At 43.6% G+C, this 23,740-nt stretch overlaps 2 protein-coding genes across 3 annotated transcripts; both read right to left on the bottom strand.

The window, feature by feature from the left end:
* Positions 1-416: 416 nt before the first annotated feature.
* On the bottom strand, positions 417-7,567 carry SF3B6 (splicing factor 3b subunit 6). Its single transcript, XM_067544687.1, has 4 exons — positions 7,393-7,567; positions 5,888-6,006; positions 2,613-2,751; positions 417-1,957 (listed from the first exon to the last, which is right to left on the bottom strand). The coding sequence occupies exons 1-4, from the start codon at positions 7,420-7,422 to the stop codon at positions 1,868-1,870; spliced, it is 378 nt and encodes a 125-aa protein (XP_067400788.1). The 5' UTR covers positions 7,423-7,567; the 3' UTR covers positions 417-1,867.
* A 593-nt stretch (positions 7,568-8,160) lies between these two features.
* Positions 8,161-20,310, bottom strand: TP53I3 (tumor protein p53 inducible protein 3). Of its 2 annotated transcripts, XM_067544683.1 has the most exons (7): positions 20,229-20,281; positions 18,610-18,731; positions 18,082-18,224; positions 17,017-17,284; positions 13,894-14,106; positions 11,997-12,193; positions 8,161-9,539 (listed from the first exon to the last, which is right to left on the bottom strand). In XM_067544683.1, the coding sequence occupies exons 2-7, from the start codon at positions 18,725-18,727 to the stop codon at positions 9,351-9,353; spliced, it is 1,128 nt and encodes a 375-aa protein (XP_067400784.1). In that variant the 5' UTR covers positions 18,728-18,731; positions 20,229-20,281; the 3' UTR covers positions 8,161-9,350. The 2 variants fall into 2 exon arrangements, with proteins under 2 accessions (XP_067400784.1, XP_067400785.1); XM_067544684.1 differs by lacking the exon at positions 18,610-18,731 and having other exon boundaries at positions 20,229-20,310.
* Between the last annotated feature and the right edge of the window lie 3,430 nt (positions 20,311-23,740).

Genomic DNA, 23,740 nt, shown 5'->3' with positions numbered 1-23,740 from the left:
AGGTATGACAGAAAGTTACTATCTGATGGCTGTTCCAATGACTTATGTGCAATTCATCTGGTAAATAAGTGATCACATCAAAGTATCGTAATTAAAACCCTTGATGCCCCTGCTTTGATTACCATAAAGGACTCAACAGGCCTGGCAAAAAAGCTACTGTATAGGAGGCTGTTCTGTGACTCAGCAGGTCAACTTTGGAAACCAATTTTGTCAATCTAGCCCTTCCCTGAGCACTGAAGTACAGTATGTGTATGATTTATATAGAACACAAAAGTCACCATTTAAGGTAGTATGGGAGGTAGGAATACAGCTGCATAGTGCCCTGCACCAGGGTGAAATCTTACCCAAATTTTTAATCATTAGTCTGATGAAGTTTATACTGATCTTCTAATAAAAAACAACAAAAAACAAAAGCACCATTTTAAAGAGAAAAGATTTTATTAGTAAATACACATGGCATATAGCAAGGTTGTCAAAACTTGTACACAGACAAATTTGATGATGGAAAATAATACTATCAAGCTAAGAGCCAGTAAGCAATTTCTGAGTATGGGCTAGTAAAAAGTTTAAATACCCCATTATGGTGATTCACATTTACATTTGGCAAAACACGTCTAAGTGTATCACCATCTATAAGCCAAAAATAGTCTCAAGTTACTTATTAACACCTCCATCCCACCACACATACCAGACCAGACTGAGTACATTGATCTAAAAAATTTTAGCAGAGCAAAGACTTCTCATTACAGGTACTTATGATTGAAATGGTCAACAATACCTTCTATGCCAATTTGCCTTGGGTCTGAGCTGCAATAGGTCGCTGCAATAGCAAATGAAAATGAGGAAAATTTTGCCTCTCATGAATGCTGCTCCCACTAACTTCAATGCAGTCACACAGGTGTAACAGAGGCAGAATTTGACCCTCAGCTCTTTACTTTGCCTGAAGTAACCATGCAGTCATTTACTGTTACAGCAAAATTGCTGTTTCAAAATAGCATGTCAGCTTCTGCACTCTTCCCCGCCTCCCCCCTCCCCCCCTTTTAGCCAGTCACTGGCAGCAAGATGAATTCTTAACAAACCATCTACTAGACAGCTAGATATATTTTGGGGGTAACTCATGTTTATGACTTGTAATCCAGATCTCTATTTATTGCCACCTGTCTTAGGGAAAAGCTACACAGGACAGAGAAATTTTTATTTCTTAATTTAAGAAGCAACCTTATAACAAACACAAGTTCTCTATAACAAAAAGGTTAGGTTCCTTCAGACATTCCCATAGGGAGGAAAATGGTAACTTAGATACAATAGCACATATATTTGATAAGTGTCAAAATATACTAGAACATTTTCTATACAAATATTGTGGTCAGTGTTGAATTTATTCATGGTGCCCAACCTTTATTCATATATGGGGTGAAATTCACTCTTTTCTAGAGAGTCCACACAAGGCCATTTACCTAAAGATAGGATTGAAGTGGTGCACAGAGTCTAGTGCAAGCCATCTGGGGTGAGGAATTTCACTAGGACTGAATCAAAAACTGTATTTGGTCATATTTTGGAAGTGCCTTCTGGAAAGTCACACTACAGTTATGCAGCAACGACCAGGTCTCCTTGATACCTACGGTAAGTGTGTCCACTTAATGGAATTACTAACATTTAAATAATTTAGACCAAAGCCAAGAATGAACTCCATTTATCTAGTAAATTCCAAATTTACAATATAAAAGTTTCAGAATGAATAGTCTATGCATGAGACATAGAAATAAGAGGGTCAAATGAAAATAATCAAACTAGATTAAGAGTCCTTATGAGGTTCAGTCCAAAAACCATTGTGGCAAGAATTAAAATCTTTCAAAAAGAGCTCATCTTATTTTGGTGGGTCTGTGTTTATTCCATATTTCTCCTTGAGAAGTTTCAGCTGCTCTTCTTTCTTCTTTGTGTCCATCTTTTGGAATGCCTGTAATAAAATCAACAAACTACATTAGAGAAGTACTTTTTACAATTTACATCTTATTGAGTTTTTAATAAAGCATATCAGTTACACTTACTAGGAGAAAATTAACCATAGAATTACCATAGTTTTCAATTAAGTTACCCTAAAATCATGGTATTTTTGCAGTAACTGCAAATAATTATTATCATTACACTGTACTCCACGCATACGGTACAGCATAATTCCTCAATACTAGGCAATGCCCCAAGAAAACGTGACCTAGCAATCGATATGCTTGTCATTGGATAGAGAAAGAACTGAAGAGCTCAGAGATCATTATTTCTAACCAATAGCAGTAACCACAGTCTCCTGTGGCAGGGACTCCAAAACTAAGCTTGTAGGAAGCAATGTTGCCATCTGGCTCTTCACAGCCCACCTTGCTGTCCTGTGTCCAGTCCAACAAAAGATGTGTTCTTTGCACACAAAAGAATCAAAGAAGCTAAAGATGAAACCCTGTTGGCTCATCTAGACCATCCCCTTTGCCAGTTCAGCATTGTTCCCTAGAATATTCAAATCAATAACTGCAATAAATCCAAACAATTTTCTTTTTAGACTAGAATTAAAAATTGATCCTATACCACATATTTCATAGTTATTTTAGAAAAACAAGTGTACTTGCCCTGTTTGCATTGTAGTACAAGACAACCAGGTATCTGTTGCACACATTGAATCCTGACAGGTGATCACAAGCATTCTTGGCATCAAAGATGTCTTCATAAACTACATACGCTGTTCCTCTAGTCTCAGGAGTGTTTCCACTGCAAAGTAAGGTCAGTTTTAATATTAAAAGAAATATGAATATAAAACAATTCCATTAACATTTAGCAGTGACAGCACAGACTAGGTTGACTAATGCAACTTTAATAAAAACCAAGATTTCTAATGACTTTTTCGACAATTTGAGGTACATACTTATTCTCCACACCAATCTTCATTTACAAAATTAGAGCCAGAAATAATAATAAAGTGTGACAGCAGCAACTAGTATGCACAGTACTACGCTCCAAGGACAAATCCTTCTCCTCTCCAAGAGTGAAAGCCTTTGCTATGCATTATGGCTGTGTCCCATTCTTAGAAAGCCTGAAAACTGTTACATCAGTAAATTGCTGAAGAGTTCAACCTTGGAATGTCAAATAAAATGTCTAAAGCTGAAGTATCGTGTTTAATATCACTCCAAGACACCAAGAACCTAGATGGATAGCTATTTCAGCACATCACACACAGCCCTTTATGTCTATGTCTACACTGCAATTACACACCCACAGCTGGCCTGTGTCAGGTGACTCGGGCTCAGGGGCTGTTTAATTGTGGTGCAGGTGTTCAAACCCTATCCCAAACATCTACACATCACAATTAAAAACAGCCCCTATGCCCAAGCTACATGACACAGGCCAGCCGTGGGTTTTTAATTGCTCCGTAGACATACCCAAAGAAAGCTACACTGGAACAATAGGGCCTTAACTTTAAAAGCTGTGCTGACAGTAGTTACCGGAGCTTAATGTTCCCTTTGTGTTATCTTATTTGTATTGACTTTAAACAAAACTAGGTCTCTGTACATAAACATTGAATCAATTAGTGCTTGGCAGACATTTCTGCGAAGATGAAATCCTTCACTTAAAACCCAAGTATAAATAAAGGAGAAACCATGCTTTAACCGCAAAAGAATATTCAGTATCCTAATAATTAGCAACTAGACCAGTTTATGCTGTGATGTGTCAGACCTCATAAGATAAGCAAGGTCTGGGACACATAGTATTTAAGTATCCATTGGAGGTCTTCTATCCATCAATACAGGAAATTGACCAGATAGATGATACTCTTCCCTGACTGAATGATAATGAAATTTAGCCATAACTGTATCAGGAACATATATATCTTTCTCAGGTTCTTCTATAACGTTTTCATAATAGTATAATTGCTATATATTAACAACAGAGGACTCAGAGGAAAAATTATAGCAGAATTTCATAATACTTAAAGAGTTAGAGCAGTGTGAGACTAGAGTGCTCATTGAGAAAGGATAGAGTCATAGGACAAGAGACAATTTACAGTTATGATGTCGAGCCAATGCAAAGGTGTTCTCTATTAACTTCTCCAGTGCTTGTTCAGTGCAGTTTTAAGTTACTCAGGCAAAGAGGCTTTCAGCCAGTCCCTTAGGAGAGATTACTACAATATAATAGATCTCATTGCCAGGAAAGTTTCCCTGAAATTCACTCTAGCTTTCCTTTGTTCAATGTAGTCTCACTGTTCCTACTTATACACTTTTGGGGCATCCCAACTAATAATTCTCCTTCTTTGTCCTATAAGTGTTAGAAGGGTAACAAATTCCACTGATTTAGCCATGCTACTCATTTATTCTTTTACTCCTTCCTCAAATCAGTTCATCCAGCGCTGCCCTAGTAATTTTTGTTGGTGTTCACTCAACTCCCTTTAGTACGTAACAGTCTTCTGCTATTGAGATAGCCAGAACTATTTGCTGTATTCTAGGTATATCAACTCTATTAAAGCATGTAGAAGGATGCTTCTGTTTATGCACTGACTATCGGGAATGTTATGTCTAGCTAATTAGCAGTCCAGTATCCCATGTATCTGTCTAAGTCCTGTTAACATAAGAACGGCCATATAGGGTCAGATGAATTGTCCATCTAGCCCAGTATCCTGTCTTCTAACAGTGGCTGGTGCCAGATGCTTCACAGATTGAACAGAACAGAGCAATTAATTCCTTGTTATCCAGTCCCAGCTTCTAGCAGTCAGAGGTTTAGGGACACCCAAAAGATGGGGTTGCATCCCTGACCACCTTGGCTAATAGCCATTGATGGATCTATCCTTCATGAACATATCTAATTCTTTTTTGAACCCAGTTATACTTTTGGTGTTCACAGCATCCTCTGGCAAGGAGTTCCACAGGTTGACTATGTGTTGTGTGAAGAAATACTTCCTTTTATTCGTTTTAAACTTGCTACCTATTATTTCATTTGGGGACCCTCCAAATGAAATTAATAGTTTTTGGTATGAGAAGGAGTAAATACTTCCTTATTTACTTTCTCCACACCAGTCATGATTTTATAGATCTCTATCATATCCCCCTTAGCTGTCTCTTTTCCAAGCTGAAAAGTTCCAGTCTTATTAATCTCTCCTCCTACAGAAGCTATTTCATACCCCTAATCATTTTTGTTGCCCTTTTCTGTACCTTTTCTAATTCCGATACATCTTTTTTGAGATGGGGAGACCAAATCTGCACACAACACAACACACTACAGTATTTATGGCTCCTCCAGTTTGACTTCAAAGGCAGCTCTGTCATTCACTTAAGGAGAGCTTTAAAGTTCCACAAAGCCAAGACTAAATGTTAGATCAACAGCATTTACTTGTAATATCGTAAATTCCCACTAGGTAGAAGGGCCTGTTTTCTACAAAATAAGTCTTTAAATATTTTAAAGTGCTAAGTAGCAATAATCTTTGTTCACACTGACCTCTGTCTTTGATACTTAAAACTGTGAATCAAAATTCTTCAAAAGCCACAAGGAAAAACAGCAGATCATATTCTGTGAATGTTTTTATTATAGGTTTTGGTTGAATACTAACAAAAAAGAAATGCACTATGTAGGAGTTCTTGACTCCTGGTTTGTCTAGTAGAGAGACAAAGTCATATGGTTTATTTCACCGACCCATTGCACAAATCGCATATTATTTTCCCTTACTTGTCCACTTTTATCTGCTACGAATGCTATTTAAAGAAGATCTAGTATGCTTACAGCTAAATCAGAACAAAGGAGTTTGGCATATTTCTATACAAAACTAAACATCCTGCTTTTTGTGTTGACGGATATTTGGAACATGTCCTACCATTGTACCCTCTACTTACTGCTACATTTTTGTAATCAAAAGACTTACACTCTGATTTGTCGAATAGGTCCATATTTTCCAAAAATATCATACATTTCCTCAGCTGTGATTTTGTACGGTAAGTTTCTGATATATAAAATCCGATTGACTTCAGGAGGCAGCCGAATCTAAAATAGAGACCACGGTTATATTTAGGATACTCACTTCCAGAACTAATGCATCGTAAACATCTCCCAATTACCATACACCTTCTGTCTCATGGACCCTTTTATGAACACACAACAGCCATATAACTACTACAGCATTTGCTTGCATAGAAAAACATTAAGAAAGAATTTGAGGTACCTGTAGCACTCTTTTAATGCAATTTAGTGGCTGGAAACCAGGAAAGCAGCACCTGGTGATCAGCCAGCTCTTTGTGAACCACAGACTACAGTTTGAGACCCTATGGTCTAGAAATATAAATAATTAACATATTTTAAAGTAAGAAGGAACCACTATGATCATCTAGTGTGACCTCCTGCAAAACACAGGTCACAGAACTTCCCCCAAATAATTCCTGTTTGAACTACAGCATTTCTTTTAGGAAAACATCCAGCTAGTGATGGAGAAGCCACCACAATCTTTGTAAACTGTTCCAGTGCTGTAACACACTGTTAAAATGTATGCCTTTTTTCAAGTCTGGTTCTTAAACTAGCCAAACTCAATGGTTGGAAAGTTGGTTATACACCTCTTTGCTTTTTACAATGAAGAGCCCATTATGAATAATCTGTTCCCCTTATGGGTGCTTACACTTTGTGGCTCAAGTCACTCCTTAACTTTGTCTGTGTGACACTAAATAGATTGTGCTCCTTGAGTTGATTAGCGGGTTGAAAAATATGCTGTATAGTGATCATTTGCGTCTATCTTTTCTTACGTACAAAGTGTCCAGTCCTGAAGATCTGTCCTGGGGCTTTTGAGAAGCCATTTAAAGTCTCTGCCTCTGTCTCAGAGCACTAATACTTCCCCAGCTAAGTAATGATGTGGCTCTCTCGGTGCAGTCTCACACGAGGGTACGACACAGGGGTAACGGATGGTCTGTGACAGGCAGGTTGGACTAAATCATCTAACGGTCCCCTCTGCCCCAAAATCCAGCACACGGGTGTGAAGTGCTGGGGCGGCCCGGGAGTACCCGGTAGGACGCGTTACACGAGTGACCACGGACCCGGCGCAGTCACAAGCCCCAGCCCACGACGAGCCTCAGAGATCGCGGCCGGGCCCTGCTCGCAGCAGGGAACAAGCCGCCCCCCATCGCGACTCAGCCGAGACGCCCCGAGCCCGACACCCGCCGCGTGACACCCCCCCGGAGCCGGGGCGGCCGCAGGCCTGTGGCAGCGGCTCCATCTCCTGCCCAGGGCCGCCCCGCGGCGGGACTCGGGGGTCGGTTCGGGCGCCGGGCAGGTCAGCGAGACGCTTCCGCCCCGCGCTCTCCGCCGAAGGAGCGTCTCACTCCGCAGGCAGGACGCGGCGCGGCGCGGCCCGGCCCGGCCCGGCCCGGCGGCAGCACTACTCACGTTGGCTCGCTTGGCCGCTTGCATCGCCATGGTGCCGGGCGGGGTGAGGGCCTTCGCCTAGCAGGGAAACAACAGCAGCGTCCGTGTCCGGCGGCTCCTTCCCCCCGAGTCCGACAGCAGCGAGCAGGCCCAGACCCTGTCCCGCGGTGCACTGCGGCGCGCAGGAAGTGACGTCTGAGTGACGCTCGGATGGGGACGGAACCGGAACGAGTCGATCCGACCGGACCCTGGAGGGAGGGTCACGTGACGCTGGTTTCCGCCTCTCGCGTGCCGGTCGCTGTGAGCGAGCTACGTTTGCCTCGTGTGCGGGGGCCGCCCCTCAGAGTCCCTTCTCCCTCCGCTGGTGATGCCGCTGGAGCCGTCGGCCCCTCCCCCCACTCCGACCATTGCCCCTCCCCCGCTTCTCCCCACTCAATCACCACCCCCACCTCCGGCTCCTCCCTCAGGGCTCTGCTACTGCTCCTCCCTCCCCCGACATCTGACCCACTGGCGCCCCTCCCCCCCCAATAACCGACTCAGCTGGATCGAGGCGGGACGGTCCGGCCCCACGTCCCCTAGGCCCGTGTGCAGCGCGCTGCGGGGACAGGTGCCCACCGCTCTGCGGCTGGAGACGGGCAGCGGCCGCTTCCACGTCAGTGCCCTGCCAGCTAACGGCCCCCCCCCGCATCCCGCCCGCTCCACGCCGCCTTAAAAGCTTCGCGGGAGCTCCTGTTGGTGGCATCAGGGACGCGAAGCGCCTCTGCTTTGTGCCCCCCGCCGAGTGCTTGCCTGGCCGTCGTGCTGCTGCTGCAGTTACTACCCACAACTCCGGAGCCGGGCAAGAGAGGCCCAAGCGAATCCCCCCCGTGAAAGAAAAACAAGCTTCCCACGTGTATTTTTCTATAGTGCTCCCAACCCTCCCATTTTTCAGCTGGATCGTCACAAAGTGGGTCCGCCGGCTGCAGCCTACCCGAGCTGCCTCTTTTACATCCCCAGGGGTGGGAGCAGACTCTGCCCCACTCCCTGTCATGGCACAGCATGACCATTTCCACACCCATACGGGGAGACTCGTCATAGATCAAGGGGAAGGGTTTTCTGGGCCTCTTTGTCTCTCTCATACCAAGGTCAAGCTATAAATATTGTTGCCTAATGCTGAAGACTTGCTGTTTCATGTCACTCTTATTCCGAGGCTTACTGAACTTTAGTAAAGATGACAGGTTTTTAGGCAAGGGGTTATTTGTTGTTCTAGGAGTACTTCCCACTGGCCCTTTTACTGGGTGGCTTCCTTGGAGGAAGCTATTTATCTGGCCAAAAGAAGTGTAGAAGCAGGGGAGGCCACCTGGATTTATTAGGCTGAGCAAGAACTCTTAAATTTCAAATCCATCTCTGCCCTGTCTCATTGTGTGTCCTTGAACAAGTGACTTAATCTTAAATTTCCTCCCTTCTTTTAGAGGGGAAAATAAACACTTCTTTGTCAAGCACAGTTATATTACAGCATTTTGACCAATGGAGACTTCAGCATCCTGCTAAGGACACATGATCTTTGTCAAGAACAAAAATGAAAAAAAAAAAAAGGATGAAGGAATTTGTTTCAGACCTAGATTGCGAGCCCCTAGTGGAGATATACTATACTGAACAGTTGATTTTGAAGAATGGAAAACAACAAGCAGCTAAACAGAAAGGAAAATGGCCATTTACAACCCTGCACAACTAGGAGTGGAATAGACCACATTGCATTACTCCCCTAGGACACCATACCGATGACAGATTTTGTACTTGTTATTATTCCCTTATAAGGGAATTACTTTCTCACATACAGTATTGTACAAACAGCTTTACTCCTCGCTCTCACAATCCTTCCCCACGGTCAGTCATTTAAAATTTATGGCCTGAAATTGCAGCTGCTCCAGTTGTCAAACTCCCATACATATCAATAGTAATTTAGTCTATGTGGAACACCTGCAGCATCAGACCTTTCTTTAAGGCGGAGGAGGCATTTCAATGATAACTTTGCCAACGTTCTTGTTTTCTTCCATGATCCTGTGTGCCTCTACAATTCTGTGCAAAGGATAAACACTGTCAATGATTGGTTGGACATGTGGAGATCTGTCTTGGGAGAAATGTGGCAACACTCTGTCTGTGAAAGCTTTCACCAGCTGTTCTTTATACTGAAGAGAAAAAATGAAAACAGGTTATATTTTAAGCATTATTCCTATTTTTTTAATTCTGCATGTATCTCTAAGTATTACCTATAAAATGAGCACATTTCTAAAATTTTGTAACATTATTATACTAGGAAGCAGTTATAATAATAGTCTACAATATTTAAAGGATGTAAACCCTAAAAGGAGAGGAATTGTTTAGGATCCTCCAATGGATTTAAATTATATCAATGGAATGACATATGTTCCCATGGGAAGTGATAGAAGCCCCATCAAAGAGGCATTTAAAATTAAATTGGACAAAGGATTTGAGAATATATTATCCTGTATTGGATCCTGGGTAGAATATATCTTAGGGTTTTATACTACTGCCATTGCTGTAGTATCTTCTTCTTATTAGTTATTTGTATTACCATAATGCATAGGAGCATATTAATATTTGTTAATATTACCATTACACTATGGTAATGTTATTGGTTAATGTTTGTAATTTGTAATGTAATTTTTAATGTTATGGTAAAGTTATTTGTATTACCATAGTGCATATAGGGGAGTACAAGGAAACAACGAGACAACAGGCATATAAGCAGTGGACTCAGCACATCAGCAGCCTCTCTGCTGTCAAGTTTTTGTATACATAATAGCAAAGGAGAGTTTTGAGGGACATGGAGGAAGATGAGTTCGTTTTGCAGATGTTTACAGGCAGCTCCTCCCAAGTGAAAGCACTGATGGTGGGCCCCATGAAGGGAATTAGGTATTGTAACACTGAGCATCACAGTGTCTAACTTTTAGGTGTCTAGATAATCAAACAAACAGCACTGAAATCCAGGAAGCTCCATTAGGTGCCCATGCTCCCTATACAATGAATGGGGAGAAAAAGGTGCCTCAGACTGATCCACAAAAGCTAGCACCTGGCATTGGCCATTGTTGGAAGACAGGATACTGGGCTAGATGGACTGTTGGTCTGACCCTGTATGGCCATTCTTAAGGAGGGAAGTAACTTAAGATAGCCAATGGGTGATGTTGACCTGAGGGATGCGAGTTAAAACTTGCCCCTCTGTGAGAGATAGGCACCTAGGTCTGTGCTGCACAACAGTGCCTAACTCTGATAGTAATCCACGAACTGAGGGAAGATAGACTTTAGCTGGCTAAGCTACGTGCAGGGCCTGAAACAAAATGGCTAGGGAAAGGGGGATGACCATTTTTATAACCTTTGGCGTAGCGTACTCACTGAGGCTGTAGGAGACTACTGGTTCAAGTCCTCACTTTTCCTGAGGGGGAGAAAGGATTTGCTACCACTCAGGGGAGTGCCCTAAGCACTAAGATATAGAGCCAGTCTGACTGTCTCTGGCCCAGTTAATATTTAAGTATTTTATTGTTTGATTAAAGTAGACCCACTCAATAGAGATTGAGGGAGACCCTCACATCAAAGTCTCCCATATTGTAGTGCACTCACCTGAGAGGTGGCAGATCCTTCTTCAAATCTCTTCTCCCACTCAGGAGGAGGAGGGATTTAAACCAGGGATCTCCTACATCCTGGGTGAGCAACCTAGCCACTAGCTAAAGATTAGCACCTGCCCCTGGCTGTTTTATGTGAACTCACCTGAGGGGCTAATACAGTAGGTGTGCTCAGAGGCTGCCTACTGGATCAGTCCCTGGCCCATGACTCAGGGAGCCAAACCCCTATTTTTCTCAGTTTGTGAAGCACTCTAAGGTTTAGGCAGGAGGTAAGCATTTGGATGTCTATCTTGAGACAGTAGTGCACATGCTCAGGCAGGAGATAGGCGCCTGTGAAGCTGCAGAGTGCCTGCCCAGAGGAAAAACTTAAGTGTCGTGTGAGTTTAGGCACCTACAGAGTTAGGTGGCAGCCAAGCAGGAGTTTTGTGGATTACAGTGGTGTCTAAAAAAAAACAAACCAGACTTAGGTACCTAAATAGCCTCTTGGATTCCACCCTCAATATCTTCCAGGTAGTCAATTTTCACAAGTGCATAGCACTTAGCAGCTCTCAAATCTGGGCGATTGACTGGAAGCAATTGACTGAACTATTTTGAAAATATGACCCCAAATGATCTAATAGATCTGTTCCCATTTTCAGTTTCTGTGATCTTGTAAGCTTTGTTTCCTTTTAGGGGAAACATTTTCAATGTACAAAGATGGTACATACAAGAGGCTAATCAAAAACCCAATTAACACAAATCATCCCTGGTGTTACTCCACTGATTTCAGCTGTGTTACAACAGGGATGGGTGTGACACAAGTAGTACAAGGACAACATAGCTTGATTCTGGATTGTGTTCAGGGATAGATAATAAATTTGAGTGTTATTTGTGTGATAATACATTAATACTTTACTGCATTAATACAATACAATACTTTATCTCTGGTATCAAAAGGAAACAAAGTTCATAAAATTACAGATTCCCATGTTAAACCGAATGAATATGTTGCTAGTCATCTCTTACCTCCTTTTCTCGTGATCTTAACAGACTAGTAAGCAGGCTCCCTCTTTTGGAAAGCAGCTTTGCAAGCAGATCTCCATGTACTTCACCTCCACCCAACAGTCCATATACAATCCACTGGCCATCAGTACTCAGACAATTGAGGTTCTTCTCACAGTAGGAACCACCAATGCAGTCTAAAATAACATCCACTCCAGAACCTCAAGTGGAATAGAAAAGTTTTAAATAATGTACTTTGGAGAAATCAAAATGTGAGTTAATTTCAAACAAAAGCAAATCAGATGAGTAGGTCTGGTATGCAGACAGGCCCTAACCAGTGCCGGATTTCCAGTTAGGCACAGTAGTCATGTGCCTAAGGGCACCAGTGTTCTACAGGTGCCTAAACAGTGGCAGATTATCACACAGGCCAATGGGGCCCGTGCCCAGGGGTCCCAGCCAATTTGGGAACCCTACACGAGCGCCAGAACTCTGGCCCCGCTGCCCTGCTCCTCCTCTTCCCCCTGAGGCCCTGTCCCCTGGCCAGGCCAGAAGCTGGAGCCCAGGAGTGAGCATATTCCCCCCGCCCGGAACTGGCCAAGCCAGTCGCTCCAGCCCCTCTCCCTCCACCCACCCCTGCATGGAATACACGAATGTCAGCTGTAGGCGGGGTGTGTGTGTACTGAAGATGCTGTGCCTAGGGGCACCTAAGGTGTAACTCCGGCCCTGGCCCAATCCTGCAAATCTTACTTAAGGGAGTTGTCCCACTGAAGTCAATGTGACTACTCATGAGTAAGGACTGCAGGGCCAGGCTAAATATAAATACATACATACATATACAAACACCCATAAACTATGCCCAAAACATCCATAGAGAGTACAATGACCTTTTTGCAGGCACAGCAGGCAGGTAGAAAAATTGCGTGCATTGTTTTGTGCCCACAGTCAAACACTTAGCAATCCAAATGCTGGGACTTGTAGATGTAAAGCTAATGCAGGCACGATATTTGTGCCCACAACAAGAGCAACAAAAAACCAAAGCCAAAACAAAGGCAGGCCCTGCTGAAAATAGGGCCCCATTAGACAAGTTCTGTGCTGACTCTGGGTCTGTTCCTGCAAGGTGCTGAGCATCGTGAAGTCTTACTGAAACCAGCCACTTCCAAGATGAAATGCAGTAACTACATAAAACGCACAACACTAAAGAGCAGCTTAGCACAGGAAGTGAAGTTTGCCACATCTGAATGAAACTACAGTGGAAATGATTGCTAGGTAGAACATAATTATCTCACTTGGAATTTGGCCAGGACATCATTATTCTTGGGAAGTAGTAGTCATGGGATTTTCAACAATTGCTAGTGCTCAAGACCTGTGTTTTAGGCCTCATCCAATAGATGAATCTGTAGTCCTACACAGGCTGTCTCCCAGCCAACATCAGATAGGCCATGGCAGGTTTGAGATAGGGAGGCATTCTGCCTCCTGTGTGCAAATCAGCCTCCCTAATGGGATGATCCCATTGAAAATCTAAGGGTATGTCTACACTGCGATAAAAACCCATGGCATTGAGTCTCAGAGCCTGGATCAATTGACTCGGGCTCGGGCTGCGGGACTAAAAATTGCAGTGTAGATGTTTGGGCTTGGGCTGGAGCCTCTTCTCTGAGACCTACCCCCTTATGAGGTTTCAGAGCTGTGACTCCAGCTCAAATCTGAAGGTCTTCACTGAAATTTTTATCCCCGTAGCCTGACCCCCGTGAACCCAAGACAGCAGACCCGGGTCAGTCATGGCTATGCCTCGGGTTTTTTACTGCAGTGTAGATGTACCCTAAGCTGAAACACAACAGCAGCTCCATAGGAGAAGAATGCAGACTTTTCCTAAATTGTGATCGTGAATACCAGTGCAATTGTTGGATTACACAAATGTTCTCACCATTGGTGAAGTCCAGGACCCTTTCACTAAAATCCTCCTCCTTGTAGTTAAACCCAGCAGCTGCTCCGAGTTTTGCTGCCAGTTGGAGTTTCTCTTGCGTTCCGGCTGTTACAATGGGAATAGCTTTTGCCAGTCTAGCCAGCTGAATGGCTGCTGTGCCAACGCCACTAGCACCAGCGTGGATCAGCACCGTCTGTCCACGCTGTACTTTACCTGAAGCAAAACATAAGAAAATGAACAACTCGCTTGGCACTGCCTTCAGATTAGACATGGTTGGGGTAAAAAGTGCTCAATAACAAGCTGAAAAAGGTATCCCCAGGCTGTGGATTCTGCAGCTAAAATAACCAGCTACTGAACACCTTTGATGAAGGAAAAAAATCCAGACCTGGTGTATGTGCATGCAATAAAATGTTGAATAGCTGCTCTGTAAGTGATCACCATACATCTTGTTCACTGAATGAGACGGGGTCCTGTGAAAAAATGTGATTATTTAATAGGGACTGTATCATAATGTATACACAGAAGGTGAGAAAACTGAGGTTGCACAGGCAACCTTAATTCTGGCATTCTTAAATTTTGCGTGCTTGATTTGCAACCTTTATAATGTTCCTTTAATGTATTTTTGTGTGTAATTTCCTGTGTTTTTAAGAAAGCAAACAGAAATTCCATCATGTGGCATCATATTGACATCACATGGTTTATCAGCAGCGCTGGAACCTTTAGAGACACCATGCAGACTTCTGATACTTGGGCTAATGGAATAAATAATAGCAATAGTAGTTGTAATCCCCTATTTGGGCCAGTACTAGACACTTTGCCAAAGGTTTTCACGGGTATTTTCTGATAGCAGAGGAATGGTGAGATTCAAGAATCTTAGGTTCCATTTCAGGCTTTGGAGGTGAGTGTCCTCTAGTGGGCAGACTCTTCTGCCTGTTTTCCTCAGGCTTGACCCCTTCTTCCCCAACTTGTCCTAGTCCCAGTCTTGTCTCTTCTTTACCTGCTTCCTCGTTCAATTCTCCTCACCTAACCAGTCCCAGCCTCCTCTCCTCAGGTTTCTTACGCCAGTCCCAGTTTCTTTATCCAGCTAGTCCTGTGTGCCCCTCTGGACTCCTCATTCCAATCCTAGTCTCCTCCACTACTCCCAGTCTTCCAGTTTTCTTGCCTAGCTATTCCCACACTGCACTGGCATCTTACACCCCCCCCCCCCCCCCCCCCCCCCCCCCCAAATCTCCTTACCATCCAGTTCCAGTTCCCCCCTCCTGGCTCCTCACCCAATCTATCTCCCTTCAGTTATCCCCCACATTTGCAGGCCCCCCCAGTTCCTAGTCCCACTCTCCTTCTTGGGGCCTCTCAGCCAATTCCAGTGCCCCCACCCGGTTCCATATCCTAGTGTCTGTGCCCAGCCTTCCATAGTTCTCCCACTACATCCTAGCGCCTTGTCAGCTCTGTCTCCTCTCCACCTACTTCCTTCCCCCTGACACACTGAGCTCCTGCCCCTGGCTTCCATTTCCAGTTTCCTTGCCCACCCAATCCATGTCTTTCTCCCAACTCCTAGTTTACCTGTCCTTCCACTACCAGCCTCCAGTCCCAGTCTCCCCTGCCCTCCAGGCTCCTTATCTCCACCCAGATGCTGGGCCCAGACCTGGCACAGCCCACAGTAGTTCAGAGCTGCAACTGCAAGGAAAGTCCTTCTCAGCCCTGGGCTGAAGCAAGCTCACTGCAGATAGAATCTCCGGAGACTTTGGATGCTAAACTCTAGCAAGTCTGTACTGAGCATCCGATTTTTCAAAGGCCTATAACTTGGCAAGATTTGGGCAGACTTTCACAGTGATGGCGAAAGACACATCCCTGACACAAAGGCCAAACCTCCTGCCAAATTCCAAGCTCTTGGACCAATGCACAAGGGCAATAGAGTTTCTCAGAATAAAGGTTGCCAGAATATTTTAACATAGGGAAAACAATTTTCCCTAGCCTTGTTCTTGGAAATGGCTGAGTTGGTTTGACTGAAATGTTCCAGACACCTGGCCTGAATGGTTAAAGTTTGGCTAAATTATAACCAACTGAAAAGAGGGTCTTATAATGGGAAGTATCAGGCAACCTTCATAATAGGTAGTGCTCTCAGTCCCTTCTATAATTATATTATCTAGTAATTGCCTATAAGCCCCAGAAAAATATATAATGTTAATTGAGTACAATTGTTTGGGGCTCATTTAGTACTATTGAAAGTTGTGAGCTCAAAAGCCCTGGAGACCAAAGTCCTATTTGGCCACAGAAGCCTGGGTAGCCGCAGGAAGTATAAGCTTCCCTACACTGCCCAGTTGATGTGCCTCTACCCTGAAGTAGAGAGACCACTGCTAGGGTAGTGATAAAAGGATAGTTCATTTTACATGGTCCTTCGTCTCTGTACTGAGTTTTTCAGCTGGGGTGCTAAACTGATTTGTGGTAACGGACATCTGCCAACTAACAACTGACCTGCAAACTGTCAGAGATGAAGCAGCTAGAGAAATTCTGTAGACTGACACTTTAGGAGTTTAGGGCCTGTCTAATATGTTCCAGCTGGGATTTTAAAAATGCTGAGCATCCACCGAACTCTGCTCCCATTGATTTCAATGGGAATTTAACCTACAAATAAACGGTCTTTGAGAACCAGGGCACAACATGGGAATTCCCCAACATAGATTCCATCTACCCTATAATTCTAAACCATGCTCAGACAGTATCAGGCAAAAATCATATTGTGAGCGGATCTCCCAACATAACGGTGTTTGTAGTGAAGTCAAACTCTTAGAGGTAAGACTTGCTTTGAGGAAAAATACAGCATTTGGAGTTAATGGACAGCTGTGGTTCCCAGCTGGAAAATATAGATGGAAAGTAAAGCCAAGCCCCTTTTGGTATTCTTCCCTTTGAAATATACAATCAGCAAATTAAGTTATTATTGAGTAGATGTGGCCAACCTTTAGGAAATTAGGTCTTGTACATCCAAATTATCTGAACAAGAGAGGTCAAAGAGCTAGATGGATGGAGTGACATAGAAAAAGCTCTTCAAAGGCAAGTGACAGTCAGATCTGGGCAACGAAGATCTGGGGAAAGAAGGCAAATTGGATTTGCAAATTCATCACTCACCTACAAAATGCAGCAACTGAAAGGCTGTTAGCCAGGCTTCAGGAATGGCTGCAGCCTGAACAAACATCATATCTGTAGGGATCGGCATCAGATGACCTTCTGGCACAGTGACGTATTCTGCCTGGCCACCCCCAGACAGCAGAGCCATTACCCGATCTCCAATTTTCCACTGACCCTTGCAACCAGGTCCGAACCCAGCCACAAGCCCTGCCGCTTCTAAGCCTAAAATGTCACTTGCTCCTTCTGGGGAAGGATACATTCCCCTCCTCTGCAAAAAAAGAAAGAATAATCAGTGCAAATGAAGTGAAATTAGACCTGTCACTTAACCTAATCTCTCCTTTTTCAGACTTAATTCAGAACCCCTCTAGGTTTTAGTTCTGGTCACAACCTGCAAACCCATTTCAAACCAGGTCCTTTAGGATCTCCCATGCTTGCTGGTATTTTTAAGCAATAATTATACTTCCTTTTTTAAGGCTGAGCATGTTTTGTTCTTGAAACTATGGGTCTGTAACCAATTATTGAGTATGTTACAGGTCCCCTTTTGTGCTGATCTGCTGAGGCTATGAGTCCCTTTCCAACTCCTGAGCTTTTGCACAAGCTGATGCTTTTAGTTATGGGGGTCCCTGGTTCAATCCCCAGTGTGTCAGCCAAGATGGTAGCTGTACATGGATTTTAAGAGATAGGTAGAATGTGACTACTTAAGTTGGATTTAGCTAAGATACTGGAGTTACCCTTATGTTCATTACAATGCTATTGGAATTTTTAAGTGGACACAGCTCGTTTTCATCTCATCTGAAAGGAAGCGCCTCCAGGAGCATAGTGCCCCTGATACCATCATGGGTCATAGGGTCAGTGATGACTCAGATGAAGAAGTGCCACCACCTCTTTTTGCAGCACTCTGAACTTTTCCTTGCCATTCTCTTATCCAAGTGCTAACCAGTTCCAACCCCTCTTAGCTTTTCAGATCTGTCAAAATTCAAGCCAGATTCTTCTATTACTCAGAAATGGAGTATATGCAATGCAGTGTCCCCCACAGGTTTATACATCTGCTTAACAGAGACATACCTGGAGTAAGTCAGCCCTGTTCAGAGCACTGGCAGACACCTTTATAAGGACTTCTCCTTTTCCTGGATGTGCTTTCATTATCTCTTTCACATAGAGATTTTCTGGGTCTCCTGGCTGGTCAAAATAAACTGCCAACATTTTCTCTGAACAAACACAAAAAGGAAAGCACTAAAGCGGGTGTATTTGCTTGTCACTGAGCAGCTCATGTTCAGTGTTAAGATGCCAATTATTGATATCCATTCATAAACCTAGACAGCTCTGAAATACAGACTGCCCCAAAGACTCCACTGTGCACAGCTGTTAAAAGTGGACAATCTAGTCCAGGATCCGGCATAAACAAAGTGGTCTGAAGGAGAAAGAGAAATGATGGCAGATACTACAGGAAGAGGAGGGTGTAAAAAGTTACTGGGTTATATTCAAACCAGGACAAAACATTAGTTTTAAAACAGTCATCTAGTGACCCGCAAAGTTAGGGTCACTTTACTTAAACCAGGTCCCAATCCTGCAGGAGCTTTGTGTGGAATGTACCCCCTATGCCTGCCTGGAGCCATGTTGTCTTGAAAGGGCTCCATGTGAATGAAGAAATCCACCAGCATGGAGCTGATTGCAGGATCGGAGCCTCTGTGCTCAACCTGCCAAGGTACATTGGCCTGTAAGATAAGTGACAAAGATACAAAGTGAAAGGTATAATTTTAAACACCTCAGTAGAGGGAGCAAGAATCATTTTTTAAACATGTATAAAGTTTTATCTAACCTCAGGTTTGTGACTCAGCCCTTCAGCTGTCAATTTAAAGACACACACAAATGTAGCAGGTTGATTTGAAATAGAGAATTATTGTAGGTTGAAAAACCTGATTCATGCTCCTTACATTAGCATGAGATTCCTCTAAACCTGACTTGCTCTAGGAATCTCGTGATTTGTCCCACTGTTGCAGTCCTGTGGGTGCTAGGCGACTCTCTCTTCTCATATATGCCATTGTTTGATGCCTCTGTTTTGGCAGTATCTGTCAAGATGTGAAGAGTGCAGGAGCTGATACAAAGAGTCAGCCTGCCTGGCAGCTTTAGGTCAGAAAAGATTCTCCATTGATGCAATGGGAAGGGCAGCAAGAGAAGGGAAATTACAGAGGGGCCCCATCTTCTGTATTATCTGCTGGGTGCCAACAGTGGACACAACACTGCACAGAATATGGAGGGGAACGGATCACTGCCCCAAGGAACCTGCAATCTTAGTCCCTAATCCTTCAAACTCTTAATCATATGTATGACTTTACTCACATGGAGTTGTCCCAATGATTTAAAATACAAATGTTACCAATGTCATTTTAATAGAACTAGCCACAGGACTAACCTCATGCATAAATGCTTGCAGGATTAGGGCTTTGGATGACAAAACAATACACAATTCAGACAGATAGAACAGCTGGAGATGGGATCATCATGTGTCACTGCAGGGGTTACTTTATGTTTCTCCAAATGATTAACTCTCAGCTGTACTAATCAGGCACAGAAATTGCAAGGGAAGCCAACCTTGAAATAATGGGAGTCTTACAGAGCTCTACGTGACACCTTGCCATAAGACAGTTTGCTCTTGCTTTGTACATTTCCATCTTTATTGTGCATATTAAAGTGAATGATGAAAATTAGCAATTCAAGGCACATCATCGGGGTAAAATGTAGTCAATAAATGCAAAAAAATGTTAAAGATGTTACATGCGTTCCTTAATCCCTCTACCAATATTTATGATTTTTCATTTTTTCACATTCTTTTTTTTCTTCATTGCTAGGTAAAAGACTCACACAAACATCATAGTAAAATAACTATAGTGAAACTGATTATTCAAAGTGCTTTCAAATGCACAGAACTGGAATAAATAGAGAATGTAACAATTACTTCCATCCTAATCGTCAGTCGCAGTAATCTCAGGGGTGGTTACAACAGTGAGCAGTAAAACATTTGTAGACAGAAGTAGCATTTTTAAAAAATTGATGATAATCCCTCCTCAGCCCACTTCAAACTACTAAACATCCAAGCAAGCACACCTTTTACATGTTTGCTTGATTGTCAGTAACTAATTAGAACAATACAATTGACCAAAATAATTTAAGCAAGGTAGATATTTGGTTCCTTGATACAATTTACTACTCACCTTTATCCTGCATACCAAGAAAGGTTTTCCACACACAAGGAGCAAAAGCCAAACCTTCTCTTATAAAGCAGTTTGATTCCATTTCCTCCTTTCTAAGCCCTGCCCCTAGAAGAAATGATCATCTACCAAAAGAGTGAAGACGGGAAGGAATGAGATTGTATTTTATATTTAAAGCAAAAGCATGTACAGAATTCAAGGTCAGAGATTTTGACAAACCTCATCATCAGTTCTATAAACAAACATGTTTTTGCTTGATCAAGCTGATCCTGTCACTTTGTGGTAATCAGGCAGATGTCTATATCCTTCTCCCCTGGGTAAGCAGAGGGGTTTGGTCCAGTTCCTCTCTGTTTTACAGTGCTGCCTGTATGAAAGCACTTTTCCCTAGGCAAAAGGTGTGATTGTTGACCTGGTTTCTGGGCTTTGAATTCTGCAAGCTGGGTTTATTTAACAAATTGCTTTTAACTGTTAAGCTTGTTGGGAGTGTAAGGTAGGAAACTGAATCACAAATCCACCCAATTTAGGCGTAGTCACTTTTCACCTTTATTTATACATTTGCAGACAGAATTATTGTCACTTACAGTGTCAGTACATATATTTATGTCTGACAGTAAATAGATAAGCTCGGGACCACAACTAGGGTAGGGTGAACAGGGCAGCCATCCACAGTGCAAAGCCAATGGGGTGGCATGGCGGGGCACACGCAGGGTCATGTGCACCCCCCCAAATTTCTGCCTTCAATTTAGCACAGAGGTTTTCAAACGGAGGGGCTCCGTCACTGCTGCTGGGCTCTGGCACTCCTGGCTTCGGAGCTGCAGCAGAGCCAGGGGAGTATCTCATGGCAGCCGGGCTCCGCAGGCAGGGGCCAGCTCCGGTGGGCATTGGCTGCCAGCAGCGGGCCCCCCTCAAGAGAGAGGCAAGAGCGCATCAGGGCACAGCTCAGAGCTGTGACGCCCACCCTGCCTGTGGAGTGCTCGGCCATGCAGAGGCAGCCTGGCTCGGGGAGCAAGGCAAGGAGGGCTGCGGGGCAGCTAGCCAGTGCCCTGGCTCCCACGGCGCAGAGAGCCAGGGACCCGAGTGGGTCCCACTGGCTCCTGGCAGGAGGCGATGGTTACCAAACTGGGGGGCACGCCCCACAGTTTGAAAACCTCTGTGCTAAATGGAAGGCAGAAATCTGGGGGGCACATGACCCTGCGTTTCCCCCACGTGTTGCCTCTGGGGGCGCAAATATGCTGCTCGCCCCGGGCGCCACAGTGCCTAGTTAGGGCTCTGGATAAGATGGAATAGGCGGGTGTCAGAAACTGAGATGTGGATGGTCAGGCTTACTGGGATAGCAGTAGTAATGAGGCCTAGTAGCCGGTGCGGTGGCACTCAGATCAGGAACTGGAACCAGAAGTCACAGCCAGAATCAGGAGTCAAGAGCACGGTCGGAAGAAGGCAAGCATAGGGCTGTGAGCAAGGCCAGAGCAGACGAAGGTCTGTGGGGTCAGTGACCACTGTCAGGCAAGGGAGAATTTCAAGCCATAAAGTGACTTTGAGCAGACTGAACTGCTGTGTCACCTGCGAGGGTTAGATACCTGCCACCAGACCAGCTCCTGGCTTGAGGACTGGCTGGAGCCTAGCACAGGAATGACTCATTACCGCATGTGGTTTAATCAGGCTCTAGTTCAGGGATGACTTGTCACCTCAAAGTAGGGGCCCAAGTTACCGAATTCCTGAGTACCGGGAAGTTCTTCTGTACTTTATGATGGGCATTGCAGCTGGTGATCCCTGGTCTCATTTCTTCAGTTTCTGGTCCTGTGTTTCTCGTTTGGGCCCCTTCTTCGTGTGGATTCTTATGGATTTACATATAACATATTGATGATCTTTTCTCCAGTCAGCAAAATACAGACATATGCACATCAATTTACACAACTTTTGCTGTTTACATAGTTTACACGTCATTTTGTTTTCATGCCATCCTGCCCTAATTTTTCCCAGAAAAAAGGAATTTTAGCAGTACAAGATTGTGTATTTATCATACTAACTAACTTTTCCTTTTACCTAACATCTTCCAATGCAACATATCACCTTTGTCCTGTCAGCAGAAGTGGTAGTTAAACAAATCAGCTAATCAACATTCATGCCAGGAAAAGTTAGGCTGAGGCCTTGGCTTACATGTTACCTCATCCCAACTCATTTATTATCCATAATTATAAATTACAGTGGAACCCTGTTTATCTGATCTAATTGGAACTGGGACCAGGCAGTGGGATTTTGATTATCAGCCCCAGGCGCTGGGGCTTCAGCTTCAGCCTGAGTGGTGTGCTAGGTTGTCAGCCGGAGCCCAGCCACCCAGGGCTGTATCAGCCCCATCTCGGTTAATACAGAGAGTCAGATAATGGAGGCTTGATTAATAGGGTTTTACTGTGTTGAAATAATACTAATAAAGCTCTTACCTTACCATTTAGCAATTCTTCATTTTTATATTTCAATGTCATAATTCAGTATATGTGTATCACCATAACCCTGAATCTTATTTTGGGGGATGTCAGTATGGAGATTTTAAAATGTCAGTACCGTATTTCTTTATCTTCTTCACACATGGGTTTTCAAGGGACTTTCTACTCGAAGTCCAACATCATGTTTGTGAATCATAAAAAAAAATCTTCGTTGGTAATTCTGCTCATTGCGTTTTGAGGAGCACTCTTTATTATAGGACCTTAATTGTTCAAATAAACTTAGCAGTCACCATATTGTGTCCCAGGTGGGTTATGCCACAGGTTTATTCCTTCAAGGCTATTTATTTGTCATTTCCAGTTTCAATATAATTGGTTAGGGTGCCTGATCCTGCCCTTTTTAAAGTCATTGAGTTTTGCCATTTGATTTCAATGGGAAGAGGATCAGGCTGTTCCTTCCTGTCTATCTTAATTGCCAGCCTCAAGCATTCAAAAATCTTGGAGATTCATGCTTTCAAGTTTCAAGTTTTTCTCTGCAATCATGAGGGATAGAAACTTCACTCCCTGAAACAAAACCCACAAACAAAAATGCCAGCTAAAATCCTCATGTTTTCAAATGACTCCAAGATCCGGGACTTTAAGAAAAACTCAAAATATTGCAAGGCATGCAGTAAAAGTGCAAGAGTTGGCAACACTGCTATCCTTTTCTCAAATGACTGTCATTTAATTTTAGCCAAGCCACAAAGTTCAGAACAGGAGCCAAACTATCCCAAAGGGCAGGGGTATTCCACTTTGGGATCTTAATTTTAAGATTATTTCATTTTTTTAGACTAGAAGTTTTTTGAGGCAGGAACTATCTCTTCAACAAAATATATTTCCCCCCCTCATGAATATACATGTGTATGTTATAATCACTTTAAACTCATAAGGCATCTGCACCTAGAATTCCATTTCCATTTTCCCTTGCCAATAGATGAGTGACATCTGTTTAATCTTCAGTACTTCTACAGCTGCATAAATTAGCTCATGGTGGGTGCCATGCTAAGCTCCAAATGGATGGGATATTGGCACTGGGAG

This window comes from Emydura macquarii, unplaced genomic scaffold (genome assembly GCF_026122565.2).
Source record: "Emydura macquarii macquarii isolate MOO-44397 ecotype Brisbane River unplaced genomic scaffold, CSIRO-AGI_Emac_v2 contig_1027, whole genome shotgun sequence".
NCBI classification, from domain to species: domain Eukaryota; kingdom Metazoa; phylum Chordata; order Testudines; family Chelidae; genus Emydura; species Emydura macquarii.
This window is presented reverse-complemented; position numbering and strand designations above follow the sequence as displayed.

Coding starts and splice junctions, on each gene's coding strand:
- SF3B6 (XM_067544687.1), bottom strand. CDS start 7,422: ATGGCGATGCAAGCGGCCAAGCGAGCCAAC. Junction 6,007..7,392: donor AAGCGGCCAAGCGAGCCAAC/GTGAGTAGTGCT, acceptor TCTCTATTTTAG/ATTCGGCTGCCTCCTGAAGT. Junction 2,752..5,887: donor CCTATTCGACAAATCAGAGT/GTAAGTCTTTTG, acceptor CTTACTTTGCAG/TGGAAACACTCCTGAGACTA.
- TP53I3 (XM_067544683.1), bottom strand. CDS start 18,727: ATGTACCTTGGCAGGTTGAGCACAGAGGCTCCGATCCTGCAATCAGCT. Junction 18,225..18,609: donor GCTCCAGGCAGGCATAGGGG/GTACATTCCACA, acceptor GTGTTTGTTCAG/AGAAAATGTTGGCAGTTTAT. Junction 14,107..17,016: donor TCAGTTGCTGCATTTTGTAG/GTGAGTGATGAA, acceptor GTTTTGCTTCAG/GTAAAGTACAGCGTGGACAG.